A 17,545-nucleotide genomic window follows, 5' to 3' on the forward strand; every position below is an offset into this window, starting at 1 on the left:
CATAGCCCATTGATTTAAAGCAGGGACAGGACAACAATGCAGAGCGCGTCCGGGAACATTGATCTTACCCGGCTGTAATCACGACTCTTTTGACAACTGCCATGGAGGCCATTCCTCTTCCAGCTATCACATTACCGACCCACTATGATGTTCGGCTGATCTGCAACGTTTCCATTTGTCAGAGTGTTTTGCAGCGGACCACGCGGCGACGTTAATTACTGTTGTGCTGCAAACATGTCTCCGCACATTTGCATAATACAAACTGCGATTCATTAGGAGCTGGAGTGTTTAAAAACAAAGTTGAGGGGTGTTTATAAAGCATATGAGAGTATGTGTGTGTGTGTGTGTGTGCCCACAAATATCCAAATGTGTATTGGGTGCTCAGCAGTAGTTTGGACAGACAACATGGTCAACAATGCATCAAAAAACAACAAGAGCTCCACACAATGTAGGACAAGGAGGATTATGATTTGGAGCCAGCTCTCATTGCTGCGTGTATATTTTGGCCATAATTGGACTTTTGTTTTGAATGAAACACTGAGTCTTGGGAAATTATATATCTGAAAACTGAGTTTGTTGTTTTTAAAAGGAAAATTTCCCCAGGGCTTCGCAACGCTGAAAGAATATTTAGATTGTGAGATGATAAAAAAATATATAATAATAATGGAGTTAGACAAAGCGGCTCCAAGTGTTTCATCATGAGGATCATCAGGATAATTAACTGAGATTGGATGTAGAGAACTAATTGCATTGGAGGATGATCGTGCATTCAGTTTTGAAACTCTGTCTAATCACTGTTCGGCATCACTAATACACACTGGACAGAAGATTGCAACAAGCATCCTGTTGAATACCCCAAACTAATATTCATACAGTCGAGATTATTTCTACGATAGACACAAGATACAATCACCGTTGCATTCTCTGTCTTCCCTTCTTTCTCCGTAGCTTATGTGCTGAGCTGTGCATTTCCCAAAGAGCCAGCTGGCGGGGAAGTTTCCGTGACACACCTCCATGCCGGAGGAGAGGCCTACTTCCGCTGTCTCACCGGCTACAAGCTGCAAGGCCCCAAAATGCTGACCTGCCGCAACGCAACGACACCTTACTGGAGTGGGAAGGAGCCCCAGTGTGTTGGTAAGAGCAGCTGGATTCATGTTTGCTAGAAGGACCTCAGCACAATGTTGTTCCTGTCTTTAAAATGGTAAATGGTCTGTATTTATATAGCACTTTTCTAGTCTTGACAACCACTCTAAGCACTTAGCAGGACAGTTTATTGCCTTACGCCCATTCACACACACACACATATTCATACAGGACATCTATGGGCAGCACCTTTTTTCTTTACTGAACAGCAACGTCGTAAATGCTAAAAGTGAAAAATGTAATCTCAGTTTGACATTGTTCTTTTTTCTTTTCTTTATTTACCTGACAGTAGTTAACACTGAGTGCGGAGCAGACTTCTTAAACTACTTGTTTATTCATTGTTTCTGGATACTGAACCAATCACAAGTCCAAATTTGACACTGCACTTCCTCCGGTCCTTAACAATACACATGACAAGAGGAACAGACATTCCACTGACTTGTAGGTAGATGTGCAGAATAGAAGCATGTTAACAAGTGGATGTAGCCCTTTTCTCTTCGGCTCTCCCCAACAATCCAGGTGATGATGATTTACGGTAGCTCTCACCAAGTCGTCTCCTATTGAGTTGATTACTTACAGTTCGAGGCCAAATGAGTGTGTTTGCATGTGATTAGCAGCACGTCGAGCTATTATTTGGAGCCGGGGCAAAACAAGGCCATTGGAGCCGCTGCATTAATTAGAACTGGGCTGCATGACTATCCTTCTCCTGCTGGTAGAGGCTCATCTGCCAGTTTCCCAGCATTTCTCTGTGGCTGCCTGCAGCTGCTCCGAACTGATAGTGGGTACTGCTGCTGTTTCTCTCTTTACAAGTCCATCACACACAGTCACACGCTCTTAGGCCCAGGTGAGCCCGCCAACTGTACAGCCCAGCCACAGTCCACTGGATATTGATGATATCTATGCTCAGACAGGGATTTTTTTCTCTCCAAAACCTCAACCATGGCTGGTGTCATTACTTTTTTCTCATCTAGTCTCATACCCTCCAACTCTTTGTCTTCTCCCCCCCAACCCTCACTCTTTCTTCCCGTACAGCATCCTGTGGGGGGATGATAAAAAATGCTACCTATGGTCGTATCGTCAGCCCTGGTTTCCCTGGCAACTACAGCAACAACCTGACATGCCACTGGGTCCTGGAGGTCCCCGAAGGCCACCGGCTTCACATTCACTTTGAGAAGGTGGCTCTGGCAGAGGATGATGACAGGTGGTGTATATGCATAAAGCTAAAAAATCACATAGAGAGTAAGAGGGCGCAGGGAGGGAGAATGTGGGCTTTTTTTGGCACCGCGGCTTTAAACTCATTTTCTGAATAACAGCTCCTCGGGATGGAACATTAAAACCCTCAGAGGCTTTAAATAACCTAAATCTTTAGGGAGTGACAGACGGATTTGAAAGGACCCTTTATCATTCTAATCCTTGAACAGTGTCCTATCAAGCGAGTGAAGTGAAGGGACTACAGAAGGTAGTGAGAGGTAGGAAACCGCAATTGCATTAGATTTTTTTTTTTTTTTTTCTCCACTGATCCACATGGCTATCTTCACACATGGCCATTCACCTCATTACCAAGTGGTGAAGAATGTTATCACAAAGTTATTACAGGCACCACTGGAAGAGTGAGCAGCTCAGAGATAGCTTGGAACTTTTATGTTTCTTTTACCTTTCAAGCCTCACTTAATGTCTCTTTACATCTGTCTTCCGTCTGTGTGTTCCTGTGTGTGTGTGTGTGTGTGTAGGCTGCTGATTAAGAATGGCAACAACATCGACTCCCCCCCTGTGTACGACTCCTACGAGGTGGAGTATTTGCCCAATGAGGGTGTGCTCAGCACCGGACGCTACCTGTTCATAGAGTTCACCACAGACGGGACAGTAACATCCACTGGTGCAGCCATCAGATATGAAGGCAAGCTAATAATTCAAATTTAGCTAACAAACAATACTGCGCACAACTTGTCCATTTTTCTTTTTCTTTCTGCAATGCATTGACGCATTTCTTTTCTCCACAGCTTTTGCCATAGGCATGTGCTACGAGCCCTTTGTGAAATACGGCAACTTCAGCAGCAGCGACTCCACTTACGGCGTGGCTGCAGTGGTGGAATTCTCGTGTGACCCCGGCTACACGCTGGAGCAAGGCTCCGTCGTGATCGAGTGTGTGGACGCACAAAACCCTCAGTGGAATGAAACGGAGCCCGCCTGCAGGGGTGAGTCAACAGATTGCATCTGCTTGAGTAATAAGGCAATATTAAATCTTTCTTAAAAAATGTGCTTCCTCCGGAAACGAACTCCGAGCCACATATGGCTGTGGCCTGAGGACCTGAGGTTTTCATTGTCTGTTTGATCAGCGCAGGGGTTAGTGAAGTCTCTATTCAAATATTAAATACCAGTGGTAGCTAACTGTATCGTCCTAAGCCCTTTCCTCTGATCCATGATACATTTCCTCTTAAAACTGTTACAATGATTTACTTTGATATATGTATTAGCAGGGCAGATATTAGAAGAGCTTAAGATTAAAAGGCATGCAGCCTGAAAGGGAAACTGCCACCGCGTAAAAGACTGAGCATCATACTAGACGTTGGTAGAGCCCTGAGCCCTTTGACACACACGCCCACACACACACACACACACACACACGCAATGACCTTCGTCCCTGTCTTTGTTGCCAGCATAGTCATTTTGCCACACACAGTGAAATTGAAAAGCTCTCTAGTAAAGCCAGATAAGGGGAAATTTAATTTCTGTTCCTTTTGGTCATGGTCACCAAGCAGTTCTGTGGTAGCATGCAGTTTTCTTGTCAAAGAGCTTGCACACTGCTTTTCAGCTGGGTTTTTCAATAAGCATCAAGGTTGTGGTTATATCCTATGAAGTTATGTCGTAGTTCAATCATCAGAACTGTAGATATTTGTAGTATCTTTCATCGAGTTACATTACAAATCACATGATCTGTTAACACAGATTATACACGTGAATTTGAACAATCTTTTTCAAAGAGGGACAAGATTTGATCCCTCTGGTTTCCATTACTAATTTGACCGATCACAGGCTTTGGTTGCCAGCAGGTAAACAGACTGTGCGGAGAGAAACAGAGGAGGAACACATTGACTGAAATGAATCAGCCATTTTATTCATATGCAGATAGCTTCTAATAGAGTAGCCAAAATGTTATCTGGACCTTTATAATGGTCATTGTATTGTGTTTTATGTGGAGAAATATTGGTCTGTAAACAGTGTATTGAGAATGGAAGATGACGTCCTGACCTGGATATCTACAGAAGCCCCAAAATATTGGCCCAAGATTGCTTATATTTTATTTATTGTGCTCTAAAATGTTGTCTTCTTAGTGATTCTCAGCGTAAATGCATCTCTCAGCATCAACCTTATGTGTGTCTGTGCTTTGCAGCTGTGTGCAGCGGCGAGATCACCGACTCCGCCGGCGTGGTTTTGTCTCCCAATTGGCCCGAGGCCTACGACAAGGGGCAGGACTGCATCTGGGGCATCCATGTGGAAGAGGACAAGAGGATCATGCTTGACATCCAAGTGTAAGAGACTGTGCTCAGGTGTTGGACTAACATCTGGAGGTCAATCTGACCTCCTGTCTGATTTCGCCAAGTGATTTCTAAACACTTCATCCCCTGACACAAACAGACTCTCTGGTTTCTTCCCCCCCCTCTTTCTCGGTCACATGTTACACACACATTGGGGAAGCGGTTGCAGTCGCTAATTAGTTTTTTTTTTCTTCTCACCACTCGCCACATTAAGAATTCTGTGTACCTTCCAGCTCACTCTCTGACCAGATTAGCCAGTAAGCCTCCCTGCTCCCTCTTCCCTGGTGTGTGTCTCAGAGTTGGCTTTGAAATGAATATGCTCTGGCAGTGAACTTCTCTGAGCCACTTATCCGGCCTTCCCCCAACTGTAATTCAACACACACTCAAAAAGAAACACATGTACACACACACACACACACTCCATTTCACCCATCTCTCTTAATGTACGCTAGAGTGTCCCCCTGAACCACACACGCATCACGTCCCTGCCTTCTCACCCAACTTATTGCTCTGGAGTGCAAACAAAAACATTTATTTGTTTTCATCAAACAATCTCCATCTCCGTTTGCTCCCCCTTCTCCGGATTCATTCGTTTGCCTTGTGTGAGTGATTCACACAATATTTCAGCAAACATGCATCCTATGGAGCACAGAGAGCATCCAGCATAAGTGATTTGTGTTATCGCCTGAAGCTCTTGCACACAAGAGGGCAGAGAGAGGTTACAATTAAACCAGCAGGAATACTGCCCGAGGTTTCAAGAAAAATAGAGTCACTGAAATCTCAAACCGAGGCTATTCTTAGCGATTGGTCATCAATGCACGCAGCCATTTTTTCTCAAGGTTGGCTTTCCAATATTCATAAGTCACTCATTCTTGCTGTAAGAATGCATGTGTGATGTTGGGTTTAATTGAATGAGGTTCCTGCAGTCCACACAGATGAGTTCCAGAAGAAAACAACAATATGTTTTTTTCAAGACACTACCACTTGGTAGAAATGTCCATTTATTACATTTATTTAGGTTAAAAGCTGAGGAATCTTTTGTATTTGAGAAATTTAACAATTTGCACATCGTCTAAAATTAATCAAAACAATGTTTTCTCCTTAAGTGATAATGACTGTATTATCACTGAACTCATAAAATAATTTGAACAACTTAATTGAAAAAGAATTAGATTTATCCAATTAGAAATGTTCTTGAATTAAATTCAAACCACATTGACTAAAGTCACGGCCACAGTGGCGAACACTTGACTCCAGTTCTTTTCCAATCTGTGCGAGTGAGGGGGCGAATAAAACATTCTCCTCCTGTGGCAAAAGCAAAATCTGCAGAGAGGCTTCACGTGGAGTTAAACATTGGTGATCTTTGACCGACCATGTCACAGCATCAACCGACAGCACCAGCGTTTGTGTGGTTGACATAACTTGGCTGTGTCACATCCTATCCAGCCCATATTTAGCGAGCAATGATATGCAATTCGGCCTCTGCACGCATTTATTATTTATTCTAAAAATACCAACCCATGTTTTCGATTACAAACATTTTCAAGGGATTCCCTCATATCTGTGGCGTAGAGGCAGAGAGATTTGAGAAAGTGTGGTTGTTTCCTCACGGGCCCAGTTCTCTATGCAGCTGCATGACCACAATGCACATAATACCCCCAAACTGTTTATCTCCCCGGCTTTTAGGCGCTGAGATATGAGCCATCGCTGAAATATGATCCACAGATCAAACGTAGGATACCAATAATACACAATGTCTGAATGCCACTAAGGAGTTTGTGCGGCCTTGCTTTTCTCTCGTTTTTTTCGCCGAAGCTTAAGACTTAGTGATTAATGACTGATGTTCAAAGTCAACCGGTGCATCTGGGGTAAGGAAGAAGAAAAAAAGGATCAGGGGGGATTTTTCCATGCAGCCAAAAAACAAGTTTGATTTGACGTAAACTGATTTTCATTCAGAGAATTCTTTTTAAATCGCACACGGCCTTAAGTTTGTTTTAATCTGAGCCACATGAGGCCACTCGCTGTTAATCGATGGCGCTGTGGCCGGCTCTCGTTCATCTCAAGGTTGGTCATGCGTGGCAGCGGAAAAACCCACAGCCTGTCTGATCCCCGCGGACCCCCCCACCCCTCATGTCTGCTCCGCTCAGGTTGCAGCATAGCGCTCGGTCAACATGTAATTTGGGGCGGACGGGTGTTTATTTGCGCGCGTGTGCTATGCATTTTTAAGTGGCAAAAAAAGGCTCTTGTGGATGAGAGCTGCCTCATTATAAGGGTGGGCACACACTTTCCCACATTAATGAGAACCTTTTCTATATTATCATTCATCGCCGTGTCTGTGCTGGCAATTACAGAGGAGCGGGGCGCATAATGAAGTCTGATTAATTAATTTAGGCCAAACAGGAGGGCTGGCTCTTTGCTAATTAGCATGGAGCGTGGCCCGAGCGAGAGCCGGAGACAAGAGCTACAGCTGATATCCCCACCTGTGGAACGCAGCAAGGTAAAAAAAAAGAAATAATAATAAAAAAGGTACACAGGTGGATTTTAGCATTCAGGGAAGATCCAGAATTGTCCCACAAGGCAAGACGGTGAGGAAAGTCTTGTTTCCAGTGGTGTGTGTCACTCTCCTGAGCACGATCAGGGACGTCTCAGATTGGACATTTTGGGTTTACAGAGTCCTCTAGTGGAGACTGATACCATTACAACAGTAAATCCACCCATGTGGGATGTATATGAAATTAAATGTGTTATTTCCCACCCTTAAATTCAAATGCTTAAATATATGTACGGGAAGATACAGGCATTTGAAATCTCGACACGAAACAGCAATTTCTATTCGGCTTGAGTTGCGGGAGATTTGTTGTCTTTCTTTCAGACTCGACTTGACAGGTCAGCGAATGGTGACAAAACGCCCAGAGGCTCCAACAAAACACAGCTGTCATCCCCTCAGGTTTGAGCCACTGCCCTTGGTTTTGCAGGGAAGTTTAGAAAAAGGGATTTTTTTTTTCTCTGGAACTTTGCCTTCGCTGACTTACGGACTGTGGAAATTAACATCGCTCTATAGAGAAGAAAAGAACGATGAATATAAGGAGACAGTGTGTGAATTTCCTCTCGCCATCGTTAGTCATCAGTGCGAAGCGGGACGGGGAGTGATTGCCTTCCCCGGCCGCAGGTGAAACCGTTTAAAAAAAGAGCCAGGTGGGATGACATTTGGCCGAAGTGATTGCCAGGTTGCCACGTAGAAGGAGCCGAGCGGCCTGTAGTGACTCACCGCAGACTGCTGTGCGAGTCCAGACCGAGAGGCTCTGTTCACTTGGCATCCTTCACTGTCGTCACCAGGGTTTTAAATACACTTCAGACGCTGGAGCAAAAAGCGGTCGGGGTCAGTTGGAGAATTCGAAAACCCGAGGTCGACTGCAGCATTCGTGATGAGTTAGTGCGACTCGAGAGGCTATTTAGGAACCCGGGCCGAGAAGAGAGGTTGCGATGTGTCAAGTGGGAAACATGGGATTTGTTATTGCTGTTGACTATAAATCTGGATATTTTTCCCTGCAGGTACAACATGGCTTCTCTCTTGACCTTGCGTCTTGTCTAGAAATCTGACCAGAATTCTTGAACGGGAGTGAAACAGATATCGTAGATTTATGTTTTTCGCAGAGGAAAATGGAGAAGTGCAAGGGCGGATGGAAAAAGTAGAGTTTGGTGATGAGGTTCCAGAAGTTTGAGGGACGGAACAAATAGCACAAAAGAATCACAGTAACAGATCACATTCATTAATAAATCATTACAGCCACAAGGTGGTCAAAGCAGCAACTCTCATATAAACAGCAGAGTGTGTTTGGATCACCAGATCTAACCAGATATATTTGTCAGGCCCAAATATAATAAGATGTACTGTGTATTTATACAGTGAAAGCTTCATTAATAACGAGGGAAATCTATAAATAAAAAGATCTTAATTAATCTCATATCAGCAGGTAGATTATTCAACTCTTTTTTTACCCACGACAGGCAATTGGTCCATATTTCTCTTGTGGCAGTGAGGAAATGGAAAACCGATAATTTATTTTGTCAGGTAAAAACTAAATTTATCGGCTAAAGTTTTACCCGCAGCATATTTCACAGAATTTGTGGCATTAAAATGTTTTTTCCCCCCTTAAAATGTCACCCTGAGGGACTCAAGTCTCAGCTTCAATACGTCTCATCTGAATGGATGTACAGATTTATATCTCATTCATGTATAGTCAGATAGAGTCAACATAAATAGGCACGATTTGTTCCAGTGTTCTGGGTAATTAGAGCTGCAGTGGGTGAGTTTCTTTTGATTTTCCACTGCAGCTTGTTTCTGCTCAGAAATTATATGGAGACTCTGTGGGGGAGGTGGCGAATAGGAGATTGAGGCGAGGTAAACAGACTCGGGTCATTTGTTCCCTTTCATCGCCGTAAAGCACCGTCAATCACAAACAGAGCCGACCCACAGTGGCTGTGTTTGTTTCAACAAAAGCTGCAGAGAATGTGTAGAAGCAGCAGTCTGCCAATATTCAGCTCCGGTCAATCTGAGGATTTGCCAGTAAAGGGAGCACGGGAGCAGACTGGGAGCGTTTCATGTTTAAGCATCATCAATGTTTCAGTACATCTTGCTCTCTTGAAGTTTAAAGGAAAGAAAACTCGGCCCACATTTGAAACTGACTTGTATAGTGAGTGGACAGGTGAGTGGAATCAGCAAGCTCATCAGCGTGAACGTAGAAATAGATCTGCTAGAGGGATTCGTCAGTCTTCCAACATCTATATTCTCAAACTTTAGAAAGAGACAAATACGAAACTGATTAATCAGAGAGTAAAATGTCTACAGCGTTGAATTTGACATGAGAAGTTAATATTCTTGTGTTTCAGTGGGATCACGATCTTTTTTTAATCAGATGACCACAGTTACAAAAACAAATGATTCTTTACTTTTATTTTCCTCCCTCATCTTTAAAACATTATGGAAACGAGATGTATTTTTGCTGCTTGCAGCTACTTTAATGGGGATGCGTCATTGCACTGTGTTAGCATGAAAACTGAATTAGCATTTTTATTATTTATACATTTTCGTATGCTCCCAAATGTTGTTGCTTGGTAATTGTTGTGGTGGTGTGGAGTGTGCATCTATATTCACGTTCATATTTTTCACACCAGGATGAAGGATATTTTTAACAAATCTTTGTCTTTGTGTATTTCACTCAAAATTGTACACATTACAGAGATTTTTATATTCTTCTACAGACGTATAGCTGAATTTGAATTTACTGCTTTGCAAGGATATTTGGAATCAATGGTTTTAAGCCATACTTTTCTATTTTCAGTTTGTCGGTTCCTTGGAATAATAATTTCTGCAACAAAGTCTGACCTCTCTGTGAAGTCTATTTCAATGTGCATGCCGATCGTCCTGTGAGCCCATTGATTTGAATCCCCTGTGTGTCAATCAGGTGCTCTGTGACTTTCTTTCTTTACTAAGAACTAAAACAACAGCACAAACGCTGCGTCAGCATTATAATTGTGCACCTCTGTCTCCCTTCGTTCTGACGTCAACGTGTGAACCGGCATTTCTATTCTGTTATTTATTCTGTGAAGAGAAACAAGCCTGTGATGCCACATTTATTTGTAGTTCATATTTTGACTCCTTGAGTTTGACCAAAAAACGCAGTTCTGCAGCCTTTTGTCTTCAAAAAAAGGTCAACACCAAACAAAGTGCTTCTTTTCTCTTTGTCAAAGTAAAAGTAAATTTGTGACAAAGAGGAATGAATGCAGGGGAAAAGACAATAACAGAGGATTTGACAAGAAGGTGTGATCACAGTGTGGCTGAGTGATTTTTCTTTTTCCAGGTATTGCAACTAGCAGTTTGGAGAAAGGCAGGAGAGTATTTCTGCCAAATCTGAGAAAACAAGCCAATCGGGTGAAGAGCTTGTGCAGGGGGCATTTGATTCAAAGAATTACCCCTTCGCGTGTTTTGAAGAATGGCACAGTGCAAATTATTACCATTAAGTCCTCGGCGGCACAGCTTGTGAATATTAACCATCATCCAGCCAATCTGTGGAGCTATTTTGACACCAGCCTTAAGGCACATGAGGAGCAACTAGTTTCCCCCGCTTATTATATCAGCAGGGAAATACAACTTCTGATGCTTATTACTTTTTTTCATCATCCCCTGTGTGCGAATAAATGTCAAGCTTTACTGATGCTATATAAAGAGGGCAAGGACATATGAAGCACCAGATGGAAAAGGTTAATGCATTCTTAAATTAATCATTTTCTACCGACATTCTGTCAAACCGTCATGGCTGCCTTACGTTAAATTGTATGTAAACATTACACAGTACTGTACAGTACACTCCTTTGTATAAGTCCAGTGACCTTAAGGAAATTATGCTCATATATTTGCACATATACACATCAGTACATATTCATGAGAACCACACTCGGGGGCCGGAATCATACATCATGAATTATTTAGTGTTTACTTCACGTCAGATTCCATCCAATATAAACAGATTGAAATATTTTCAGAGTACTGCTGACATCGCTTTCTGTCTTCGGCTCTTGCTTTTCATCTGCCAAAGTGTGTAGCAGTCACTTAACTGTTAAAAACACACACAGCGGACACATCACACAACCGCAGACGTGGGACGTCCTATGTAGCTGCACTCTGTATATGAAACACATTCATTTTTAATCATGAGGACGACATGTGACCTCTTTTGTCTTTATGTTTATCCCAGTCTCCACGTGGGTAAGAACGACCTGCTGACTTTCTACGATGGCGATGACCTCACAGCCAACATCCTCGGTCAGTACAGCGGCACGCGGTCGCACTTCAAGCTCTACACGTCTATGGCCGACGTCACCATCCAGTTTCAGTCAGATCCCGCCACCAACATATACGGCTACAACAATGGCTTTGTGGTCCACTTCTTTGGTAAGACTCGGCATATTGTTACCCAGCTAATGGAGGTTATGTTGTCAACTTGTCACTGCTGTCTGTGTTTGTTGGTTGGTTTGTTTGTTTGTGACCAAGATTACGAAAAAACAGCTGGACAGATTTCAACAAAACTTAGTGGATAGATGCGCTATGGGTCAGGAAGGAACCCATTATATTTTGGTGTGGATCCACAAATGAATTCTACTGCCTTTAAAATTGTGAGGCTCATCTTTTTTTTTTATTATAAAGAAATAAAGTAGAGATCATGCGTGATATATATATACTGTACTGGTGAAATTCGGTGGGAATCTTGATAGTTATTCCGATTTTGTGATTCTAAATAATTATTTGTATAGGCGGAATCTCATCGTAACTGTTACACATATTCCTTTCAGCTATATCAAAGATTTTTTCCCCCTCTGCATGTGAACAGTTTGCAGAACCTTAATGTTTACATATATGTATCTCAATATGCAATACAGTGATAAAGAGGCCAATCAGCCTTGGCGGAGGCTTTCTCTTTGTTAAATGTAATTTCCTTTTCAGTTTTTATTAGACTTATGTGATTTTTTTTTTATTTGAAGGATAAATATTCCCCACGCAAGACACAAGAAACCCAAAAATTGGTAATGAGCACGGAACACAAGATGTTAGTCGTAGCTAGAACTCAGCAGGTTACCAATTAGGAAAATAAAGCATCTTTGTTCCTTTCTTTGCCTCCTTCTCTCGCTGTGCCTCCGCCAGTCGGTTTCCTGTCTTATCCCAGGTGCACAGGATTAGATAACACCAAACACACAGAGACAATAATAGGTTACACTTGAACATCAGCTGGTTTGGCCCAGTGCTTTGTGTCTCTGGCCTTGTATGTTGCATTTAAGAGAGACACAGATTGACTAGTGCCGAACCACATGCTGTGTTCCTCCACAGCAATCATCACAAGCCCGTATTTACTTCTTCCTCTGCAAGCGGCTGCTGTTTGGTGCAGAACTGAACAGACAGAGTCGCAGTCAAATTCATTCTCTGTGGACGAAGCTGTGGCTTTGAGGTGTCGGGATTTCCTCAAGGAACAAATTCATCTGTCTCTTTTGAAATCTAGATCCTGTATAAAGAATGATAATTTAATATCTACTATGCCAGAAAGAGCAACGTTGAATTATTCCCCTTCTCCCAGCACCAGTGTCTTCTCTCATTGTGCTCACCATTGTTGGGATTTGAAATTTTCCTAATTCTACCAACCAAACTCCTCAGAGGTGGCGAGGAACGACACATGTTCGGAGCTGCCGGAGGTCACCAACGGCTGGAAGAGCACGTCCCACCCCGATCTGATCCACGGCACTGTCATCACCTACCAGTGCTATCCTGGTTTTGAGCTGGTCGGCTCGGAGATCCTAATGTGCCAGTGGGATCTCACCTGGAGCGGTGATGTGCCGAGGTGTGAGGAAGGTGAGAGGAAAGCACACGGAGAGAAGAGCGTGTGAATGAGAGAAAGACGTCACAGTTCCATGTTCTCAGATTCATTCGGTTAAAGTATTGCCGTGAGCACATTGGATTCATTTTTTTGATTCGATTACATCATGCAATTCTCATTCTCTGAGTGCAAACCTTGATTTTGAGTCTATTGGATTTTTCGAAAGCTCTTGAAAAACCTCCTACAGTTTGTATTTATTTACAGAAATGAAAGAAAGAAAATTCATAATCACTTGCAGGAATAGAAAACAAAGTTTATTTGGTGTTTATACACACTATAACTTGGTTTTGGATAAAGACTGATGACGCAGGTATATACTGTAATTCGATTTTTAATGTGACTGTTTCACAATAGCAAACACTGCCACAAAGCAGTGTTTAACACCCTGTAGACTGAAGTGTCGGTCAAACCTTGACTTTCTTTGCTGAAGCACTTCTACTTTGTTCTGTCTGTTATGACTACACCCTCCTGTTTGCAACCGTGTGAGCCATAGTCTGTTTATAAATATATCCGGACTTCCTCTCACTAATCAGAAATGAAGCCAAAATATCCCACAGACGAAAGCTGCCGTCTTGAGCATTTAGAGTCAGAGTCTGTGCAGCAGCGATCAAAGGGTGGAGCCGCGAAATCGAGGTCCCGATGATCCACGCGTTTCAGAATTCGGTATTGGCTGTCAATCATGACATTTTACCCTGTTTATATACCATCAAATAAGTACTTTAAACCAAACGTATCAGAAGAAGGCTACAGGAGCTGCAGTTCCCACACTGTGGATAGTATTCATGCATCTTGCCTGGGATTATAGATCATGAAGTATCTGTCAGTTTACTATTTGCTTGTCATTTATATTAGAAAAGTAATCCTAATTTGTTTTTGTGCTGCAGTTATGACGTGTCGGGACCCTGGAAATGTGGAGCACAGTCGTAAAGTGGTCTCAGGCAGTCGTTTGATCGTTGGGTCCACGGTACAGTTTATCTGTAACAAAGGCTACGTCCTGTCCGGCAACAGCCTCCTCACCTGCTACAACCGGGACACAGCCGCACCCAAGTGGAGCGAGAGGCTGCCCAAGTGTGTTCGTAAGTCACACAAGTCACACTCACGTGCACATATACTCTTACACACTGTGCAAGTGCTATATACACTGTTGTATACATACAGCATGAAGCATAAAACAAAATCTTGCCTGTCTTTTTATACATGTCTTCCCGTCCACCTGTCCCATTCTTGTGAACACAATGTCTGAGGACATCTTGAAAGGATTTTTTCAAATCACGAACAAACACAAGTTGGACTCAAAAATAAACTTATTCGATTTTGTTTGTTGAAGGTCAAAGTTGCTTTCTTCAGTTTTGGAATAAAAACTTTCACTTGGACTCAAAGATGAACTGATCACATTTTGGTGGTCAAAGAACAAAAGTCAAGGTCACGTAGCCTAATGGTTTTCGTTCATTACATCTGGCACAAACATTAATTTGGATCCATGGATTAACTTATTAGGGTTCGGGGGTCATAGGTAAAAAGTCATTGTGGCCTCACAAAACATTTTGAACATGTTTTCTCAAGTTTGCCTTTTGGGTTTCGTTTTTTTAAATTTTGACTAGTTGTCACTTTGACATGGGTATTTTGATTAGATTTCAGAGGGCAAAGGTCAAGGTCAAGGTAATGATGACCTCGGGCAAATAAATGCATGTAGACTGAAACTGCAATTGTAAAAAATACAAGCAAAGTGCAGTATTTCTAATTTCACCCGCTGAAAAAGATGCATACAAATATTTTCTGTGATGCAAGATATTGTCCTTCCTCTCAGCTGAGAAGTACGAGCCGTGCAGGAACCCCGGCGCTGCCTCCACCAGTGTGCAGAGCTCTGAAAAGGCCTTTTACCAGGCAGGGGAAACGTTGACCTTCTCCTGCCACTCTGGCTACGAGCTGCAGGGTGAGGCCTCCGTCTACTGCATCCCCGGACACCCGTCCCAGTGGAACAGCACCCCCCCTGCCTGCAGAGGTAAACCACAGCAACACACTGTACCAAAGCTATCAGAAACATCACATTCGGACATGCAGTGCAAGCTGGAACAGAATGTGCTCTTGATTTTGTTGCTGTTTGTAAATACAAAGACTTTACATAATTTTTCTTGTCTAAGTGTAATATTCTCAGACTTAACTGCAACTGTGTCTTTTTAGCATCTGCAACCCAGTATGAGAATGAACGCAAGCTGGATGGTGAGTTTTGTACGGTTGTGGTATCTTTCCCTTGTTTAGCATATTTCACATAAATAATGTCTGTGTTTTTTCTTCCCCTTTAGTTGTTAATAAGGACTATGCCATGGAAGGAACCAACATCGCCCTTGCTGTATTTATTCCAACAGCCATCATCTTGGTGGCTGTCCTCGGGATTTACGTCTACTTTGCAAAGTAAGCACTGACTTTTGATGCCTGATTTTTTTTCATTTGCAACCATCAAATGAGCCTTTACAGGATTTTACTGGATGTTTCTTGTCTTTCTTTCTCAGACTGCAGGGGAAGTCGATCAGAATGCCAACGTCCTCTCCACCGTACGACAACATGACGGAAGAGTCAGCTTTCGACAACCCGTTATACGAGAGTGGAGTAAGTACAGACGTCATGAGCATGCAGGACGTGGATTCACACAACACCAGTGTGCTGTCCTGATCCTCTCCCATCTGGCCGTCACCCTGTCGTCATCTCATGTTTCACCAGCAGAGGGGGCCATCCACCACCATCTTCACCCCCACAACATGTCCATCATCAGTGAGACCTGGAGGTTTAGCTGATGATGAGGCTCACATATTAAAGAAAAGAACACTTTCTCCTCATCCTATGCAGACACCAGAGGTTATTAACATCCTCCATCCACGACCAACTGTAACAGGACGTGTGTCAAATGTCATCAACATGCTGGTTTGTCCTCTCATGTCATATGCATGTTCCACTTTTCATGCTTCATTCACCAGATGGGTAAAAATGCACTTTTCTAGTCTAAACTGCTCTGCACAAATACAACTGTTTATTTATATAAGTATTATTTATTTACAGATTATGTGTATGTATTTAAAATGAATAGATGAGCCAATAGACTATATTCTTTTAATACAAAAAAAAAAACTTAATGTTTTACCATCCAGTGTTTATGTTAAGTCATTACATTAGACCCATGCTACAGCCATATGCTGCTTTGTAACTAGGGACAATTTTCTACTGAGCCTAACAGTTCATTGTTTTTGTATATTTCCTATGTGCTTGGTCAGTTGCTAGCATGTCCTCATCTTTTTTCCCCCCCTGCTCCTTCAGCACCAACAGAATCATAGATACTAAACCCAGTCCTTCTGCCCACATTTGGCTGTAAACTGCAGAACAGCTATGAGGTGAGATCTCCTCCTTCTGCTGCTCAAATCAATATCATTTGGGATAATGGGGTTTCTGGCATGATTCTTTTTAGGGGGATTATTATGATCATTACTATTACTATTCTTATTATTATTTCTATTATTATTATCATCCTCGTGTTTGAGCCCAATAACTGAAGTAGCTTATAGATTAGTGAAAACATAAATAACTGTTGAAAAGATGAGAAATAAATGAAATAAAGAATTGTGGTACTAAAAATAATGCAGGCTATTTACGAAGTACCAAAGAAAAAGAACCAATAATACTGGTGTGATGATTGTTATGATGATGAACAATTAATATTTTTCCACACTAAAGTAAGATCTAACAGCATCACCTTTGGAGATGTGATATTATCTATATTTTCATATTCATACTGAACTGTTGACATCAGAGTGTGTATTTTATCATCAGGTTGAATAATCCCCTCATACAACACATATTATCTATATTACAAAGACCTTTTCCTTTATCTAATACGTCCACGGATATTCAATCTTAAGATAAAAAATGTTTGTTGAGATATTGCATGTTTATTTGTATCATATTGTAAATGAGGATCTTGTAAGTTTTTCACTCAAAAGTTGATCCTGTTTCTGACTGATCTGTTTTGTCTGGTCTTCACAGGACAAATGAAAAAAAAACGATTAAAGAGGTGTCCATGTAGAGACCTTAAAGCAAGAGTTGCTCAAGCGTGGCCTTGTGGGACCCTCTCTGCACTGCTCATCTTTCCCTCCAACGTTTCTCTTTTTCTTTTTGTCAGCAAATGATGATATTCTTTCCATATTTCCCCTCGTGTGGATTACTGTAAATACGTCTCTGTCTCCACGGTCAACTGTGAATCTGTGGGTCACCATGGTGATATTTTTATAATGTAAATTGCTGATGACCGTCGGTGATTGTATGTTTTGGAGTACTTTTTGACGACCTGAGCCAGTAGCAGTCAGCGATCAAGGGGGGATCGTACTCAATAATCCATTATTGAGGTGTGTTGGATACAAAATCCCAAATATACCCAACATTCTTTGGAATATTGGC

At 42.2% G+C, this 17,545-nt stretch overlaps 1 protein-coding gene across 1 annotated transcript in view; it reads left to right on the forward strand.

The window, feature by feature from the left end:
* The window catches only part of LOC133019841 (seizure protein 6 homolog), a 95,492-nt gene extending 79,720 nt beyond the window's left edge, over nt 1–15,772 (forward strand). Inside the window, exons 5-16 of the mRNA XM_061086412.1 lie at nt 949–1,134; nt 2,176–2,344; nt 2,874–3,040; nt 3,144–3,338; nt 4,535–4,673; nt 11,435–11,631; nt 12,883–13,077; nt 13,987–14,178; nt 14,910–15,104; nt 15,284–15,322; nt 15,406–15,514; nt 15,613–15,772. Of these exons, the coding sequence (XP_060942395.1) occupies nt 949–1,134; nt 2,176–2,344; nt 2,874–3,040; nt 3,144–3,338; nt 4,535–4,673; nt 11,435–11,631; nt 12,883–13,077; nt 13,987–14,178; nt 14,910–15,104; nt 15,284–15,322; nt 15,406–15,514; nt 15,613–15,772 (1,943 nt within the window). The remainder of the gene's footprint in view (nt 1–948; nt 1,135–2,175; nt 2,345–2,873; nt 3,041–3,143; nt 3,339–4,534; nt 4,674–11,434; nt 11,632–12,882; nt 13,078–13,986; nt 14,179–14,909; nt 15,105–15,283; nt 15,323–15,405; nt 15,515–15,612) is intronic.
* Nucleotides 15,773–17,545: the final 1,773 nt, after the last annotated feature.

Source organism: Limanda limanda, chromosome 14 (assembly GCF_963576545.1).
Source record: "Limanda limanda chromosome 14, fLimLim1.1, whole genome shotgun sequence".
Taxonomy (NCBI): Eukaryota; Metazoa; Chordata; class Actinopteri; order Pleuronectiformes; family Pleuronectidae; genus Limanda; species Limanda limanda.